This window comes from Eleginops maclovinus, chromosome 12 (genome assembly GCF_036324505.1).
Source record: "Eleginops maclovinus isolate JMC-PN-2008 ecotype Puerto Natales chromosome 12, JC_Emac_rtc_rv5, whole genome shotgun sequence".
NCBI lineage: Eukaryota > Metazoa > Chordata > Actinopteri > Perciformes > Eleginopidae > Eleginops > Eleginops maclovinus.
The window spans coordinates 2,515,431-2,535,515 of NC_086360.1; the positions used below are offsets into that span (position 1 = coordinate 2,515,431).

General features: G+C 38.9%; 2 protein-coding genes across 2 annotated transcripts in view; one reads left to right on the top strand and one right to left on the bottom strand.

Annotated features, from left to right (window-relative positions):
• pdzd2 (PDZ domain containing 2) overlaps window positions 1-5,325 on the bottom strand; it is a 54,161-nt gene extending 48,836 nt beyond the window's left edge. Inside the window, 1 exon segment of the mRNA XM_063898134.1 lies at window positions 4,973-5,325. The gene's annotated coding sequence lies outside the window, so the exon portion shown is untranslated.
• Window positions 5,326-11,223: 5,898 nt separating this feature from the next.
• golph3a (golgi phosphoprotein 3a) lies at window positions 11,224-19,847 on the top strand. The gene is made up of 4 exons (XM_063897679.1): window positions 11,224-11,665; window positions 12,823-12,954; window positions 15,068-15,182; window positions 16,984-19,847. Exons 1-4 carry the CDS (start codon window positions 11,456-11,458, stop codon window positions 17,406-17,408), a joined length of 882 nt encoding a protein of 293 aa, XP_063753749.1. The 5' UTR covers window positions 11,224-11,455; the 3' UTR covers window positions 17,409-19,847.
• Window positions 19,848-20,085: the final 238 nt, after the last annotated feature.

Genomic DNA, 20,085 nt, shown 5'->3' on the forward strand with positions numbered 1-20,085 from the left:
TGATTCAGAGCTCTGAGGCTGGACGGGGGAACTGGAACGTGTCAGGGATTAGATATATTTATTGTTTCAGGTCGAGGTGAGCTGCTGTCAGCAGTATGTGAGTGCTGTGCAGAGCGCCGTGCAGAGCGCTGTGAATGTGTTAGTATGTGTGTCAGACAGACAGTATCATTTCAAAACCAGAATCTCCAGGTGTTTCCCTCTTCTCCCTGCAGGCCCTCCTGTTTGTCTCCTTACAGTCATACAGCCCAGGAGTTTAATCAAAGTTGAATCAAGATCAATTTAAAACAGTTTCACCTTAAGCCATGCTGTCTTCACTTCAATTTGTATCCCTTAGGGGCACATCTATGTGTATTAACATTCAGGAAAGCTACAGAATTACTGGAAACAAACACAGAAATGTATGTTGGGGAGACTGATTACATAATCTGTACCTCTATCGAAGCTTAAGTCAAAAATGCAGATCCCTGATGAATACCCATCCTAAAAGGATCCATACATGTTGAAGCTAGGGATGCACCATTTCATCAACTGGATCATTGGTAATGACCAATATTGGCCTGGTTGACAGCCAACAACCCTACAGCCAATAAGACGACATTTCAAGAGGGCAGTTTACAATGTTTATCTGTTATGTTGCATCAATTTCGCCAATCCAAAAAGCTGGCATACCCAGCTGCTGATTCATAGAAGAACCATTGGGTGGACATGTGGTGAGAAAGCAAAGATGCACTGACTGGTGGTTTGTCAACAAATGAAAATGACAGAGAATTTGTGTGGGACTTTACACCATGTTGTAGAAAGATAAGCCACATGCAGTTTATAAGGCATGTTTATATTCCGATGTGGGATCGGAGAAATCGTTATTGGAGAAATAATCAGCTCTGTTTGCAGCATTAAGCGCTCGATATGTCGCTCTCATAACATCTTGAAGAGAAACATACATCCGTACATTTTTATGAATCGGTTCCCACATCGGTTCATCCATTGACACAACAGAATGCTCCAAACTAGCTGATATTATTGCTTATGAATTCATGTTAAATAATGCATAATGTAATGTATCTGCTTGCCAGAGGAGTTTGTATACTAATTTTTATGTGGATTGGATCCTTTGCTCAGACATGACTGACCTGAAAGCACTGTACCTGTAGGAACTTGCATTCTGACGGTTAGCTGGAAACAACCCATGTCCCTCCCTCTAAGCCTGACAGACCAAAGATTGGTTCAAATTTTCTCAAAGCTATCTTTAAACAATAGTCACAAATCCATATTTCAGACAGTGGAGGCCTCATATTATCCTCAGATTAACTTTAGAATGCATATCCTAGTGACTAGTACCGACAGGAGGAAGGAGCACAGCAAGCCAAACCAGTTTCTATGTTTTTGGACACCTAAATTACAGACATGACAAAGAAAATAAATCCTTTAAGCCAATACTTAACCCAAATACAATCCTCTAGGCCAGCCCGGTCCTGACAGCAGAACCCAACCTGCAGCCCATGTTTAATATGACAACTCTGCTCCCTCTCTTTTCATTCATTCTGTCTCTCCCCACAGACAGACAGACAGACAGACAGACACAGACAGACAGACAGACAGACAGACAGACAGACAGACAGACAGACAGACAGACAGACAGACAGACAGACACACAGACACAGACACAGACACAGACACACACACACACACACACACACACACACACACACACACACACACACACACACACACACACACACACACACACACACACACACACACACACACACACACACACACAGAGCTGTCTTGGTCCTGTGCCTAGATTTCTATACAGGACGAAACAGATCAATATACAGTATCTTTATATAAACAGTGGTGAGAAGTAATAAGTAGCATACATTTACTAAATAACTGTACTAAAAAGATACTTCCATTGTATGCTACGTTGATGTAAATGGTGTACTTTTACTCCACTACATTTATTTAATCCCTTTAGTTACTTTACAGATCTGGATTAATGATGGTAAATATAATCAGCCCTTAAATCAGACTTTAGTTCACCTGGAGTAAATCCAGCAGCTACCCTGCAGTATACAAAGCCATTCAAACTAGCTGCACCTTTACCAGCTCTGAGAACACTTTAATGATCAATAATTATAAAACATATCAGAGATATTATTCTGAAATGGACCAATCAAACAATGACTACTTTTACTGTCGCTACTTTAAGTACATTTAGATGAGAGTACTTTCTACTTTTACCGGAGGAACATTTTCTGTGACAGAGTATTCCTACACTCCGAAGTACTTCTACTTTTACTCAAGTACAAGATCTGAGTACTTCTACTTTTACTCAAGTACAAGATCTGAGTACTTCTACCTTACTCAAGTACAAGATCTGAGTACTTCTACCACCTCTGAATATAAATATTGAATGCAAAGAGTATGACTAGTGTTTGACAAAGCCAGACTTTCAGAGTTTTCAGCTAACTCTACTCTCCTAAACTTTCACCTGCTCTTCTTGAAGGAACAGCCCAGCTGACAGACACAGAGGGAGAGGAGCTGGGGAACACAGTGGAACATTTAGCAGCTAAAGAGACAGAGACTTCTCAGGATTTGGTAGAGACCCAAAGCCCGAGCGAGACTGACCAGCCAGCCAAACTGTGTCCTCCTGGATGGGTGACAAGTTACACAACTTTACTGGGCAAACACTCTCAGGAGTGCAAAGGCTGAAAGGTGTTGATGTGGTATTCATCAATTATTTGAATCCGCTTATCAACAGCAAACGTAGAGCGACTTTGGAGGCCTTGATCAATCAACATAAACACAAAGAGAAATTTATTCAATTTATCAGCTGTCAGTGGAAATGATGGTGAAATGATTTTGAATGGAAGCCAGGGTAAGTGATCAAAAACTTTTCAAAAAGGTGGATTTCACTTAAGAAGAAATAGTACTTACTATCGAGGTGTAAATTGATTAACTTGAAATATAGAGTGAAACCATGTTTAATATTGATAAAGGCTAGAACAGCAAACAAATGTCTTATTGATGTGTATAATAAACTGTGCCTATAACATCTAATGTCTCCATGTTCCTTTTAATCGACAATGTTACATCTGTAAGCTAAATGCTAAGTTTGTCATTATTTCTAAATGAACACATCAATATTTCAGCATGCATTACTGAACATGGGATTTTGTTGTATTTGTTTTTTCATGTGTAAAAAAAGAACCTTGATGTTCTCCTCTTGGAAAAAGCTTCTGCTGTTAGAGTTTGTACAATGCTTAAACTAATGACAGACTTCCGAATCATGCTTTATCCACAGATGTATAGATGTGCTCACTCCAGACAGACTGAACATCCAGAGCCTCTGTTTAACTCTATGTGACTCCTGTCTGCTTCCTGCATGCTGGGAGGGATCAGCCTGGATGGCAGCCTCTAGATGTAAAAGCTATCACATTATTTCATAGTGAAGTCATTTTGAAGCTGCAGCCAGAAGAGCTTGAGAAAACACTGAATGGAGTTGCAGAGAGCACAGATTTCCTAAGCAGGAATGCAGAAGTTATAAACAGCTCAAATGAATTCTCCTTATTTGAATTATGACAGGGAAACTGCTCAAGCGAAGTCACAAAAAGAGGATTTATTTTCTAAATTTAAATGTGAGTCAAACAGATGCAGAATCATCCAATGTCATTCAGTTAACCTACAAAAACAATGCAAAGCACAGCCGGAGTACTTAGTGTAATCAATGCTTTATTTTACCTTCTGTCATCTATGTACACACACCATGCGTGTAATATCGAAGTGGATGTATTAATGCTCAACGTTCTGCACACTACGCTCTTTAACTTTAGGGTCTCACTATTGTAAGCATTGTTAGTTACAGATATAGCAATTCATATGTATATTGACAAGATTAGTTTTTAAATAAGAATAAAACATTGCTGATGGACAATTTCAATGTCTATACTCTCCTTTTATGAATGGTTAGACGATTTAACATGTAATAAAGGGATTGTGGAGGAGTATACATATTTTCACGCAGTACTGGTGATGAACTGGAGAATGGATTTGATTGTTAATAATATAAAAAAGGATATTTGACATGTAAACAATGATATAAGCACGTCTCATTGCTCACTTTGGTCTCAGTGTAGTATGCATTCAATTATTACTGTCTTGTATCTGTGAGAGCGTGTTTTTGTGATTTCATCGTTTGTTCCGGATCAGCTGCTGTTTACATGGAAATAAATATTTGGATCTATCAGCTTAAGGTAATGGAGCTTCTTAGAATATGATGCTGATCCAGAGAAACACAGAGTGAGCTGAAGACCTTCCTTAGTTAGAGCTAGTTTCAGATTATTCCTTATGTCTGTTCTCCTGGGTCCTACACTTTATGGTATTTTATTTTGTTTTATTTTATTTGTATTGTCTTTTGTTATATCTTATTTCAATTAGTTTTTATTGTACAATCAATCTTGTCTTTTCATTATTTTCCTGTAATTGTATTTATCTCTTAGCACTGTCATTCATGTTTGTTAATCTGTAAAATCCACTGACAAACGTGTTTTGTGATACTGGGCTCTATAAATACATTTTGATTTGATGTGATCAAGGCTGTGGGCTGGCGTGACAAATACAACTTGCTTTACTTCAAATACATTGAGGCAATAGTCCTCCCACAACACATTTTCATTTCTAGTTCACACTAAATGTTCAGATGTGAATGCAGCCATCAGTAAAGCATGTGAATGCAGCCTCCAGTCTGGGTTTATAGTTTGGGTTGATCCGTCCCTTTTGCGTCGTGACTAAGATACTTATCCTAACATTACCCATCTGTCTCCCTGTGAAAACACGCACTCTTAATGCACTTTGATGGGAAAATAGTTACTAAAGCTGCGCTAGTGTTTATGTTTCCATATGCCATTATGGTCATATCATACAGTCTCAAAGATCCTAGATTAAAAATATAATCCAGGGTACATCCTACCTTTGGGTTACATGGCCATGCACTTCGAAGACTCCCAATTCCAATTCAAAACGTTCAAATATTCCATGTTTTCAGGTGTTTAAAAAAAATAGATACTGAGGCTATCTGGTCCTTCCAAACTACACATTCACTTAATATAAAAGCGATTTAACGGTAAATCCGTGCAAAATAAAGTAGCGTAACGCTGGGTTTAGCCTGAAAAAAGTGGCTCCAGAATTCCAAACTCCATTCAACAGATATCCACTGCATGAAAACCCATCCAAGAATCCAGAAAAGAGTTGAATTACAGTCATTAATGTGCTGCGTTTGTCTTTCTGCTCAGGTACGGGTGATGTGTTCAGGGACCTGATGAGCTCCCACTCGGCGGAGGGCGGAGTCAGCATTCTGTCGATACGGCTGTTTTCCCTGAGCTCCGCCTGCCAGGCGGCACTTCCGCCCACACTGCCCAGCTGCTGGGACCGTGCTCTGTAGGCTATCCCGCGGTGGGATGGGACAAAGTATATTTACTCAAAACAGAGGAGAAAAGTACTCAGATCTTGTACTTGAGTAATAGTAGAAGTACCAGAGTGTAGGAATACTCTGTTACAGTAAAAGTCCTGCATTCTAAATGTTCCTCCAGTGAAAGTAGAAAGTACTCTCATCTAAATGTACTTAAAGTAGCGACAGTAAAAGTAGTCATTGTTTGATTGGTCCATTTCAGAATAATATCTCTGATATGTTTTATAATTATTGATCATTAAAGTGTTCTCAGAGCTGGTAAAGGTGCAGCTAGTTTGAATGGCTTTGTATATTGCAGGAAAGCTTGTACTTACCAATTTAACGTCACTGGTGCTCAAGTATTGTCATTTATAAGTAAAAACTTGTACTTCACTTCGGTATTTTTCCTTTTGTTCTACATATCATTTTTTTCCCCACTACATTTTGGAGGCAAATATTGTAGGCCTACTGTTATTACATAACTCTCATAGTAAGCCTACTGGCTGCTTTGTGAACGGCAGTCTACGTATATACCATGTATTATAAAAAGTAACAAACAATGTCTCAACCTTGACAAACCAATACATTACAATGAAACAACATGACTTAGAAAGACAAAACCATGATACTATTCTGTACTGTGAAAAGGGAGAGATTATTTTTGATACTCTAAATACATTTTGTTGATAAAACTTTTGTACATTTTTGATTCAGTTCTTTTACTTGTAGGAGTATTTTAGAATTTTCAACTGTTTTTTAGTAGTATTTATACTTTTACATTTACACTTTTCTGAGTAGGCTACTCCTTCCTATACTGGCAGTATTTACAACCCATATGTGTCAATAGAAAATAGAAATAAATAATATTTAAATTTAAGTATATCGAATTTGATGTTTACATTTTGTGAGTTTGATAGGCTGAACGAGCATAATGTATACGGCCTCTATATTATGTTTATTGTATATTTTTTATTGTGTATTCAACAACAGTATACTCTATATATTTATATCCTTCATTATTTTTATGTATATATTGACTGTTTGTTTGTTTATTTTCTACTGCTGATATGTACAGTATATATTTATAGTATTCTTTATTTGTATTTGTATTGCTATTATTACTTCTAATTCATGTGCAAGGTCTTAGCTATGCTACTGTGACAAGAAAAATCCCAAATTGGGATCAATGAAGTATATATTTTAATATTTATCTGAAAAAATGACTCAGTCATAATCTGAGCCCTCGGGACTACTCGTTTAATGTAAATACGCACAACTCAAAACAGTAAAAACGGAGGCTTAACCACAGTGCCCTGCAGCAGTGTATGTGTTTTGGAGTCAGATAAGCACCAGTGATAACGAAACAAGCCCGTCCTCCCACCAGGAAGCACCAGAGCTCCTCCACAGATGGGCTGCCAGGAGCCAGTCGCTGCCCTCTGCTCCTGACACTAGGACGGTTACGCATTTGGTTTAAATCCTCTATTCCAGGGGTGTTCAAACATTTTTCATTGAGGGTCACATACAGAAAATTATACGAAGGGCTGGGCCCCTCACTAGAGGTGAGGTATATAGCCTCATAAATTCTGTTATAAGTTAGCAAAAGCAAACAAATGTAGGTACATGATGCTTGATATATGCTTTAAGAAAACACAGTGTACATCAGAACTCTCCATAGGGTTTCATTAATTTTGTTACAAACTGTTGCAGCTCATCCCTTTAAATAGGATCCTCAGATTGCTTTTAAGAAGGGGAAATATGAAGGGTATATTTCAAGCTGGTTTTGCATAGGCCTATAAGTTATTAGGCTTTTTATTTTTATCCAGTAAGATTTGTTAAATGTTTTCAGCTTTAATTGACTGAATTTGAAAAGTGGGCTTATTAACACATTAATACTACTGTGATATTTGTTTACATATTTAAGAAGTAAAAGTACAATATAATACAAGCACAAGTTTCATGTGTGGGCCATATTCCATTAGACTGAGAATTTGCTGAGGCCCGATTCAAAATGGACCACGGGCCGCTGTTGCCCCCCGGGCTGCAGTTTGGACACCCCTGCTCTATTCTATCCTTGAGAGTGCTTTATGAAGAGTGTGGAAAACACACCAACATTTGGAGCACTTTTAAATGCTGGAAAACAGCTTTGGTGTGTAGTAAATGTAAAGCATGTGTCCTTTATTACACACAAGCCTACTGTGAGAATGTTGTTGACGCTGTGTGTCATTTTTACAGTACAAAATTACACATAATACATGCATATATTTTGTTGATAAAAGCATTTATATCAGAATGCAGCATTTTTTACAAGCCTGGACAACTTACATTTCTGTACAATTGCATGAAGGGTGGGAAGATGGAAAATGTAATAATGAAATGTTGAGAATTAAACATATGTTCAGTACCAGTGGTAAACTGGGGAATTGAAATGGATTTAGTTATTAATCAAATATATTTTTTAAATACATAATGTGACATTACACCCCTCCCCCCATTTTACTACACACTTTGAATAGGACTTTTGATATTTTTGTTCTGATGTTATGTAAAGCGTCTTTAAGCTATATAATCTTATGTATTAATAAATATATGTACGGTTTATGGCTCACCTGGTGGCATCAAATTAATAGTTGTCAGAATTGATGAAACTCAACGAAGCCCGAGAGTTTATTTCCATTTTGGTCTTTAAAGAAGTTCCACTGGGAACACTGTGTTCTCGCTGTTTTGTGGCTTCTTCTTTAGCCGAAGCATGTCAAACCGGGGGAGGACGGCTTGAAGCCACAGAGTCTTGAAATAGGCTTAGGACCAAGTTAAGCATATGGCACTGCCCATGGATTGTAGTAATGAAGCTTATCTTGAATTCAATCAGGAACACTACCTTTACGTTCATACATTCTCAACTCTCCGTCACTCCTCAGCTACATCTGACAAGCTGATTATGGGCTTCCACTCTTTTAGTTAACCAATATTTTGTCTCCAACAGCTAATCACTGACCTCCATCCACCTCCTGCCATCACATCTAGCGCATCGGTCCAGCTCTAGAAGTCCTCTCCTCACCAAATCCAGATCTCCAGCATCCCCTTTCTCCCATGAATGTCACCAGCAGTGTGTAGACCCTGAGAGGGGGAGCTGCACCCGCCCTTTAAGACCTATGATATCACAGTGGGGTCTAATCACCCATAAACCAGAGGTGGAAGAAGTACTCACTCAAGTACCACAGTGTAAAAATACTTCGGTATAAGTAAAAGTCCTGCATACAAAATCTTACTTGAGTAGAGGTACAGAAGTATCACCACCAAGTTATACTTAAAATACCAAAGGTAAAATAACTTATAGTGCGTAATGTGCCATTTTAGAATCATGTATATTCATTTACTGGATTATTATTAGTGATGTATTCATCACTGCTGGTAAAGGTGGAGATGATTTAATTACTTAGTTATTAACATTTAATTACATATCATAGTTTATGTATTAGTTTATTTAAATCATGTGTTGGCTAATACCATAATAATAAATTAGGTGGAGTACAAAGAACAATATTGGCTTCGTAGAGTAGAAGTAAAGTAGCATAAAATTAAAATACTTCAATAAAGTACAAGTACCCCAAAATCACATTTCTATCATATCGTGCACATGACCATAACAATTCTCCAACAAAAAAAGTCTCTCTATTTAATGCAGTTTGCATTGAGAAGCTTGGTTTCTACTTCTTCTGATGCTGCGTCTGCTGTAGAGGGCTGTAGAGGGCCTTTCAGATAAGTAATTGGCAGAATAAATATGCATGTCAGTGTGTGTCTGTGTAAAAAAAGTTTGATGTAGTCTATAATCAGGCGTCATTAAATAAGACACAGTTGTCAACTTTTATCATAAACTTGAATCAAACTTGAATTAAACACAGTTTGTCCACACACTGAGCTCTTTGCCTATCTCAAATGACATTTAATAAGAATCACAAATATCGTGAACTAAAATAGTAAACACTATAATCTCTGTAAGAATATCAAAAGAGATGTACAGAAAGTGATTAAAAAACAAATATATTTAACAAAATATCCATTTATTCATTCGACAGAAACATGTGTTCAATGCAACATTCAGCTAAAAGTAAAGAAATTGTTTGCAGATACAGTTAAAATTCCTAATCAGGTCACAGACCAGATCTAAACTAAATGGATTTCTTTAGACATTTATTTATTGTAATGACTTGCAGGCCGCTGAAGACAATGTCCACAGGGGATGGTTTCTAACTTTTTCACTTGATGTTGTTACGAGATCAGACCTGGTTCTGTTGGTTACCATCATAGACTGTGCATGGTTATCAACACATGTCAAACATGATGGTGGCGTCAAGGATGGCTGCTGTGTCTCAAGCTCCTCTCCAGCCTTGTGTTTTTATTGTTCCGAATTTTTCAAATATTTTATTGCTTCCTTCACTATTTTATTTATTTTTATATTTTTTGTACTGTATGCAGCATTATAGGAGAACCTTGGCATTTAAATGTTACATTGACAATAAATACAAAGTGCATATGACAATTAAACCTTTGAATATGTGTATGCTGCCGGCTGCAATAGTAGCATATACACAATATATCATGGCACACTTCACTCATGTACCCAAGTGTAACATAAATACAGTTTCTCAATTTAAATTACAATATCCAACCTTCAGAACAACTTTGGAGTGCTAAAAAAGTAAAGGTCTCCGCTAATAAACGGTGCAAGGGCGCCAATTAATGGTATCTTTGGAGTACTGCCAGGGACAGGTTTGGGTTTTAGTTTTTAGCCTTATTTTATTTTTCATTTATTCTTAATATGTGTATTTTTGTTTTATTATTCTCTATGTGTTTTACTCTGTGTTTTTATGAATACATGTATGAATGCACATGAATACAATTAATTCTCTCTGTGTATTTCTATGGGAAGCACTTTGTAACTATGTTTTGAAATATGCTATATAAATTAAGTTTATTATTATATTATTTCTGGAGACACATTATTGTTGACTGAATGCAGGTTTTAAATCCTGGGTTTAGTTTTAAATGCCCAAAATAAGTTCTTTGGGAGTTATGTATATTTACTGATTGTTGTTAATGTTTGCAGAGGTGGGAGAAGTACTCCGATATTGTACTTGAGTAAAAGTAGAAGTACTCTGATCTTGTACTTGAGTAAAAGTAGAAGTACTCAGATCTTGTACTTGAGTAAAGTAGAAGTACCAGAGTGTAGGAATACTCTGTCACAGTAAAAGTCCTGCATTCTAAATGTTCCTCCAGTGAAAGTAGAAAGTACTCTTATCTAAATGTACTTAAAGTAGCGACAGTAAAAGTAGTCATTGTTTGATTGGTCCATTTCAGAATAATATCTCTGATATGTTTTATAATGATTGATCATTAAAGTGTTCTCAGAGCTGGTAAAGGTGCAGCTAGTTTGAATGGCTTTGTATACTGCAGGGTAGCTGCTGGATTTACTCCAGGTGAACTGAAGTCTGATTTAAGGGCTGATCATATTTACCATCATTAATCCAGATCTGTAAAGTAACTACAGGTACAAAAGTACACAATTTACATCTGAATTGTAGTGAAGTAGATGTAAAAAGTAGCACAAATGTGAAATACTCAAGTAAAAGTTACTCAGAATTATGTAAATGTACTTAGTTACTTTACACCAGTACTGCTGTTATGTTTTGTGCAATAAGATGATGTGGCATTAAACTTGACTTAAAGTTAAATCGGTATTCAGGTTATCTCGGCTTCTACCTGCTGGATGACTTCGGTACCACATCACCACACGGCGCCATATTAGAGACACATTATATTGCAGCGGACGAAGTCAAGGAAAAGGACTGTACTCCAGATGTAAAGGCTTCTCAGGCCGCAGTAGTCAATTCGCAAAACACTCGAGGTGAGTGTTGTATGGTTGACAACGAGTAATTGAGTCAAACATCTCGGGCAGCGTGGTCCGAGGCGTGCTGTTTTCGTCGTTGTTTCGCTGAGTTGCCGGCAGACATGACTTCCTTGGTTCAGCGGAGCTCGGGCCTGGTGCAGAGGAGGACCGAAGCGTCGCGCAACGCCACCGACAAAGACCGTCCGGACGGCGAGGAGGACCACGAGCCCCGCCGGGGAGAAGAGACGGACGATGACGATACTGGAGACTCCAAAGAAACACGTCTCACCTTGATGGAAGAAGTGCTGTTGTTAGGACTGAAGGACCGAGAGGTAATAGCAGATACATCCTGGTCTCTAACGCAGTAACATGAAGGTAAATCTTAACATTAGACGATGATATGTTACCAAAGCTAACGTTAGCGCCCTTGTTTGCTATAACGCTAGCTATAGCTAACAATAATAATGGGCCTCAGAGCTAAAGGCTGAGCTGTTTATGTCTTGAGTCTTAGAGTTTTGTGGAGAAGCGACCAATTACAAATTGTTCAGCATTGGTGGTCAGTGAATGTGATATTCTTTTGTGACATATAGTGTTTCTTGTGACTTTACTGCATATCGATACGCTGATGCTGGCTAACTAGCTAGCTAGCTAGTTAACAGCTAGCTAGTTAACAGCTAGCTAGTTAACAGAGTAATTCTAACAGAGTAATTCAAACACATGGCAATCTGTTAATGATCTGTTGGTTTGTGCAGTGTATGGTAAACATGTAAGCTAACAGGAATGCTGAATGTCAATATTCTGCTATAGGGTCTTCCTTTGATGTGACCTTAATTAAAAAGTGTACTTGCAGTGAGTGAGAGAATTCAAAAGTGCACCTATTTCAAATATAAGTATTGTTATCATTTCAACGGAGGACTAGTGTCTTAACATGGCTAATGTTTTTTCTTTTCAAATCTCAAAATAAACTACATCATTAAAACTAATCTCTTACAAGTTAAATGCAAATTATGAATCAAGAAAGTCTTATTCCATCAATATCAAAAGCTGATCTAACTTTCTATTTTTTATATCTGACACATTCCAATCTTGCAACAAACACTGTTGCACTTGATGGACAAAACCTGATACTGCACACAAAATGACTAGCGTACCTAAAGATATTCAACCAGCATTTCTGCATTTTATGTGGAGACATCTTCACCCTTTAACTACACATTGTGTGTCAAGTGTAGACAAGGCAGTGTTTGATGCTTAAGTTAGATTGCCTAACATTAAAAGTACGATTTAGTGTTTACTGCTTCCAACCGGAAATTTGAGGTGTTGTTTTCAAGTATCTGTTTCATTCATTTACTCACTGGGCTTATCAGCTTGAGCAACAGCAATTCTCCTGGTTGCCAGTTCGGGTCCAGTGAGCTCTTCTGTTAGTTTAGCAGTTGCATGGTAACCTTTTTGACAAACCAGGATTCTTACATGTGTTTCCATGATGTAGGGCTACACCTCGTTCTGGAATGACTGCATTTCATCAGGGCTGCGAGGGTGCATGCTGATTGAGCTGGCCCTGCGAGGACGTCTTCAGCTGGAGGCGTGTGGCATGAGGAGGAAAGGTCTGCTGGCCCGGAAGGTAGGGCGCGTGTTTCTTGTGCAGCTTTTATACGCTCGTCTTAATCTGTGCTTCTACGCCATCTTGTATTGGTACCTGTATAGTTATTTGCCACAACTTTGACAGAATTGTAACAACAAACTTTCTATGTGGTCCCTCACTCTCTTCCTGTATGTGCCCCTCTCTATCTCTCACACATACAAAATGAAAATCTAAAAATGTACAGTAATGGACACCCCCTCCCATAGACACACACACCATCACACAGACACACACGCATACCTCTGCTCAGCCAGATTTCTTGTAAATGTCGCACACCATGATATTGACAGACATTGACTTAAAGCTCTCCTACCAGTATTAAGACCACAGGCCAGTTATTGTCAGCCATTAAGATTGTGTGCACTGTCTTGCACACAAACTCTCACTTCAAATAATGTGAAAACAGTTTTTATCTTACTATGCATGTTGCTTCTTTGAACTAAGTGGGAATTCTGGCATTCATTGCCTTGAACAATCCTTTACCAATCTGGCTTGTAAAGAATATTTAAATGTTTGTATTTAAAACAAACCCATGACTGAGGTTGGTTCAAACACTGCTTCATGACAGTTATTTCAAAATAAATGAAGTGTATTTTAGTTAATTATCCTCCCATGACATAACTAACTCAACTTTTACCTTACCCTCTGACTGGCAGAAGCTCTGCTGGCAGAGATGCACTTTCTCTCTTATTTATTTCTTTACCGCGATTCAGTAATTCGGAGTCCTTCTGTGTCGGTGGCCAGCTTTACGTGAGCAGGCCCTCTCACACACATCTACAACTGCAAAGTGTTAACGTTTTGATTTGACAACTTTATATTGAGTTATTAGGTTTTATCTGAGTTTAATTTCTGCTGTTCAGAAGCAGATCTCTCCCTTCACTGTCACATAGTGCAGCAAAGCCTGCCTCCGGTGGCTAAACACTTCTGTGTTGAAAACTCAGTAACGATTGGGCTGGAACTTGTGTGTTGTTAATCCTTTGTGAACTTGGATACATATGCACAAAAAAACCACACACACAATTTAAATACGATATGAACTGAGGAGCCGCATGAGACTGGGCAAAGAGCCACATGCAGCTCGAGAGCCACGGGTTGGCCACCCCTGGTCTAGACATTTTCCAAGGGAAGTTAGAAATTCAGGAATTTTTATAGTGAACTTATTTGGGCCAAGGGGGGCACATTTAAAAACAATAGTAGGTCTTCTGTGTCTGAGCTTACTGACTGCAGGCAGCATAATACTTAAGAGTATATATTTGAGATGAATTGTATTTTAATTTGCAGCAGATACTTGCGTAACGAAAAGTACACAGTTTATTATTTATGAAGATCTTCTGCTAGTCTTCAGCCAGCCACCTGTGGGATGTAACATCATTGAGCATGCAAAAAAACAGACTTTTCAAATATCCTATTCCAGTCATTCTTTCTTGTAAACATTTATGTAACAAACATAGTGTTTAGACCCTAGCTTTGCATACAGTATTCATTTTTGGCTCGAAATTTCTAAGTTTACCCTTTAATGAACTTGGAAACTATTCAACTCTCAAAGTGTATGTATTTGAAACATTTATGAATATTTTTGCAAACTAATGGATGATTGTATGGTAAAAATGTATTGCAGATGGAAAGTTTCCACCTTAAATATTCTTCAATTCTATTCTCTACATAACTCCTAACTGTTCATATTCCTTCATGATTATTTATAAAGTGCAGAGTGAAACTAAGAGTGTATTTGTTTTTTGGAGGAGTTTTCCATGTATTTTCATAACCTACACAGTTGCATGAATTCATATACAACATGTTGTTTGTTTGAATCAGTTTATACAATCCGGAATTTCTGCTGTTCCGTTTTATGTGATCGTGAATTGAAAGGAAAATATATTTGAGATGTGGGCTGTTGGTTAAACAACATTTAATTGATAGATTTCAGCTTGGGTGTCTAGCAGTTTTCATTGTCTTCACATTTTTTATAGACCAAACGACACACACTTTACAACTGACCTGCCATCAGTTTCAGAGTGTGGTGAATGTCACTCAGCGATGTGAGCAGAGAATTAACAGTTTCAGCTGTCCTCCTTCTGACTGAATCTTGCAGGTGATCTGTAAGTCAGACGCTCCGACGGGCGACGTGCTCCTGGATGAAGCACTAAAGCACATCAAAGACACTCAGCCCCCCGAGACCGTGCAGAGCTGGATCGAGCTGCTGAGTGGTGAGTTCAGGACCTGCGTCGGCCCCGGGCCCGTGGCTGGTGGTACACATGTAAAGAGTTCTATTTACAACAGTTTTAGACTCTGTGGTGATGCTCAGCTTGAGGCAGCAACAATAATACTTTTGGGGAATGCTAGTTTACTGTTTAACTCTAAGAATTGATGATACTAAGTGAAGAAATTATCAGCTGAGTCTTGATCTATTCATGCTTTTGTACAAAAACTAGGGCAGGGCAAGTTAACCTGTTATTCAATTAACGGCAACAATAATTGGATCGCACATTAACATTTTTTGTATTGTTATAAAAAAATAGATAAAAGTCTGTTGCTCACTGGCTCTGAGTACACATACAGACAGACCATGGGTCACAAGAGGGGTGGGATGTTGATCAGTATTGGCTTAGGAGGGGCGTCATCACATGTCCCAATAAGAGTGTTCTGGGCGGGACTAAGACTGCTGCAGCGCTCAAATGAGCCGAAGCGAAAAATAACTGGCAGGGACAGAAACATGGAGAAAGGGACAGAACTCTGACATTTTACATCTCTTCCAGACGGCAGAGCTGATAGAACCAGAGTGTTTTGTAACCACTGCAAAGTTTCATATTCTTATCACTGGACTCTGAGGGTAACTTGTTGTTCTATAACTCGATAAAACGTTAATGCCCGGGCAGTGGCAAATAGCTTTGGTTTTATATCTGATTTGATTACATGATATAAGTTGAGATTTACAAGAAATATTTTAGCTGTATAAACACTGCTGTTAAAAAGCTCCTTATTCGTTTGCACACCAAGTGTTAACCAATAAAAGTGCACAAGACACTACCTTTGGATTTACTACTGAATTTTGCGCATAACAATGTGGTTATTCGCAGAAGATAATGCGATTAATCACGATGTAATCGTTGCCCAGCACTAACAAAAACTCATTGAAAAGATAAGAATAAATAAGAGTTACTCTATTAATCCCAGATTGTGTTGCAGCAGCATAATACAATACATTCATTGCACATAGTTAAAAATAAGAAATAAACAATTCTAAAGTATGAACATAAAGAAGAAATAAAAATAAACCAGTATTATAAATATACACACACACACACACACACACACACACACACACACACACACACACACACACACATACAGTTGGGCCATAAATAATCAGTAAACTGTGAACCTTTCTTGATCTTCTGTATTTACCACATTTGTATTAAGTTTCTTTTTAAATGGTTAATTTAATAATAATGACTAATTATGCAAATAAAACAAGTGTTCAGTCTAAGCTTCCGACAGCATTGTGTATGAGCACATAACATTTATCAGAATCAGAATGCCTTTATCCATCCCATAGAGCAAGTAAAGAACAAAAGTAATTAGTATTGATTAAGAAGCACGCAGAATATATTAAAAATAAAAGTAAAAATGACACATTTGCACTTTACAAAATACACATCCAGTAACAGTTCAAATAAGTAAAGAGCGTAGCATGTATAAAGATGTGAGAGAGCAGCCAGGTGATAGTGTTAAAGGTGGAAGTATATATTGCTCAGTTATTTACAGATTTATTGGATCAGATTTTATAAGTTAAATTGTCTAACAAGATAGCAGCCAGTTGAAATAATAGTAGTAGTAGTAGTAGTAGTAAATTCAACAGATACTGGAATGGCTGCCATACATACATGTAGAGATAAAGATTGAATAAACATATGGAGTGGTCTCTTATTGCACATAAGCAGTATTGCACAGCAGGGGTGTTCTAGTGTGGCAGCATTAACCGTCGTTCTTTTTATTGTCCGTCTTCAGGAGAGACGTGGAACCCCCTGAAGCTTCACTATCAATTGCGGAACGTCCGTGAGAGGCTGGCCAAAAACTTAGTGGAGAAAGGCGTCCTCACCACTGAGAAGCAGAACTTCCTGCTATTCGACATGACCACACACCCTCTGACCAACAACAACATCAAGCAGCGCCTAATCAAGAAGGTCCAGGAGGCCGTGCTGGAGAAGTGGGTGAACGACCCGCATCGAATGGACAAGCGGCTGCTGGCGCTCATCTTCTTAGCCCACTCTTCTGACGTCTTGGAAAATGCCTTCGCCCCGCTGCTAGACGACCAATACGACCTGGCCATGAAGAGAGTGCGACAGCTCCTGGAGCTGGAGCCCGAGGGGGAGAGCATGAAGGCCAACGCCAACGAGCTGCTGTGGTCCGTAGTGGCCGCCTTCACCAAATGAGGCCCCCACAGTGAGGACAGCAAGCAGTTGTGGCATTCAAGTGGCATTGTACTTTTGGGGAAGGAATCAGAGCCCCCAACATGGTGACTAGACTGAATTACAGTCCCCCCCCACCTGGGCTTTTGGAATGGGCTGCCCTCTTTCCTCATCCCTCTTCTTCTGCTCTTTATCCCCCCCCCCCCCCCCCCCCCCCCCCCTCACTTTGCTAAAAATAATACCTAATGGAATGAAGTGGTAGGGTCATGAGGCTGAAATCAAGAGTCATATCCTTTTAATTTTCTATCAGGTGTATCTTTGGAACTGTTTACTGGAGGTACGGTATGTATGGCCCAGGTGACTCAAGGGAGTGTCCTGACACCCCCTGACAATAAAATAAGTGACGGAGATGTACAGGGCGGTGATGCTTCACAGGAAGGAAAGGGTAGCTGTCGTTAAATGGATATCTTCGGTTTAAAATCAAGTACTGTGTGGAAACTAACGTAAGAGAGGCCCTTGAACCCATCTTTGATGTATACCTGCTTGTCCTCTGCAGGGGGCTGGAGACTGACACTGGCGGGCGGGCAGGGCGGGGCGGGGGGGGTGTGTGGCCACACCCTGCACATGTCACCAGTATATCATTGGCCTGACACATAGACAGACAGCCATTCACACTGGCAGGCAGCTTAGTTCACCTGATCTGCATGTCTTTTGACTGGGGGGGGGGGGTGTTGGCTGATGCTGGCACTTGGAAAAAACCGAACTCTGCACAACTGCCTGATGGATTGTATCCGATGGCAACAGCACGACCCTGCAGGGCACCCCTACATTCCATTGCTGCCGGCCACTGGAGGGTGTGGAAGACGGCTGGTCTGCCTACACATGCATGGATACATACAGTCCCTGGAATATGGAGCGTTGACCTGTGTGACTTAACACATACTTACACCGCAGCCCCATTGAATTCTGGGAAGCTAGTTTAAAATGAAAAGCCAAAATATAGAGAACGTCATTAAAACGACCCATTTAGGGTAAAGCAGTGCTGAGATAACTAATTCTGAAGTTTTGCTCGCGCTGATAGAAATACAACGTAGGATGAAAGGCAAAATAGAAAATATTGTTAGTCTTTCTGTCATAAAAAGATCATACTGTTTTAAAAATCCTTTGGCCAGTAGTTCCTTTTTATTCGCAATTAAACAGGAATTTTGACACAGGACTTGGGCTTGTATGGAATCTTATCCAGATGCACTGGCAACATGTGTCTAATATTTAGCAGGTATATTCAGGATTCCAGGATGTAATATCTGAGGAGTGTCATTTGAAAGCATTCACATCTTTGTCCGTTGTTACAACTTGTTTGAAAGTATCATCCAACATCATTTTTATATCTGTTAGCTGACACAATAAGGATGACATTTAAATATTTTAGTGACAGAAGCAAACTTTGGAAACTGACCCAATCAGCATACAGTTGTCACTTTATAAGTGGCTTTAAAAATAATCCTAAATGAAGATACATGTTGATTTTCAGCTCTTCTCCAGTACAGGGGGAGGTTCAGGAAGTGTTTCCATGGCTTCTTCAAACATCATTTGATATAATTCTCTTCTTTTAAACACAGAACAGTTTTAAAGTTCTGTCCTTTCTGTCTGTCCTTTCTGTCTACTACAACAAACCTCTAGCTCACATATTATAGAACATAATCAGTTGGCTTCAGAGTTGTTGGAAGGTGTCTTTTGGACTAAATGTAGCTGTGCTAGCAGTTCTGAGCTGAACACATTCCCACCCATGATGGATGCACAGAGCGGAAATAGATATCCGATGGTGGCAAACAAAGTGTGTTTCCTTAACTCGCAGCGATGCTTTAATGTGCAGACAGTCTTACTTTGCAGCTACGTGTGAATGCTCTCAAATTAAATCCATTGTATGAACTAAATTTGGATTACCTAACACAGCCACCAAAGTCTAATCAGAGGAATCACAAGATGGGCTCACATTCCAGATGTTCGTGTATATACTTGTGTATTTGTATCAGGCAAACGATGTGTGTTTCTCAACTGCTTAACAAAGTCTATCATGGTACAGTGTCTTTCAAACTGTTGTTACATAGTGCTCTAAAACATTCATCAAAGCCTTTTCACCATTAACCATACCTTGCTCTTAATTTCTCTGCCTCAATGTTTAGATTTGAATTTGTTTGATTATTCGGTTTTAACAAGTTTTGCTACTCAAAGACATTGCTTTATTACAGATGGCCTCCCTCTGGTATGTATGTAGCAAAGAGCTGCGAGTGACGGTGGGAGAAGAGAAGAGGTGACCAAGAGATTTATGCATCAGAAAATCACCTCAAAATGCAACGTGAATATGAGATTATATATGTTATCTAAATAAAGGGACCTCTAGTCTGTGTACTACTTTCTTTGACCCTAGAAAATAAACCAAGAGCTTGGAAGTGCCTAAACACATGACTGATTTAAAGTTTTATTTGAAGCTTTTCAACACAACTTCTGAGTCACATGAGGACCGAGAACAATCTGTGTGCAGGATGAAGAGTCTAACTAGAGTTTCCATGGCAACCTCACAGTACATGTCACTTAGCCGACACTTTATCCAAGTCTTACTTCACATTACCACACAGGTCCCCATGTTAGCATTTTGAGGTTCAGTATCAGAATTCCTCTATTCCTCTGGTGGAAAATTACA

Excerpts from the sequence above, each read along its gene's own strand:
- golph3a (XM_063897679.1), top strand. The coding sequence starts at position 11,456 with ATGACTTCCTTGGTTCAGCGGAGCTCGGGCCTGGTGCAGAGGAGGACC. Across the intron at positions 11,666-12,822 it reads TAGGACTGAAGGACCGAGAG|GGCTACACCTCGTTCTGGAA; the intron begins GTAATAGCAGAT and ends TCCATGATGTAG. Across the intron at positions 15,183-16,983 it reads CTGGATCGAGCTGCTGAGTG|GAGAGACGTGGAACCCCCTG; the intron begins GTGAGTTCAGGA and ends GTCCGTCTTCAG.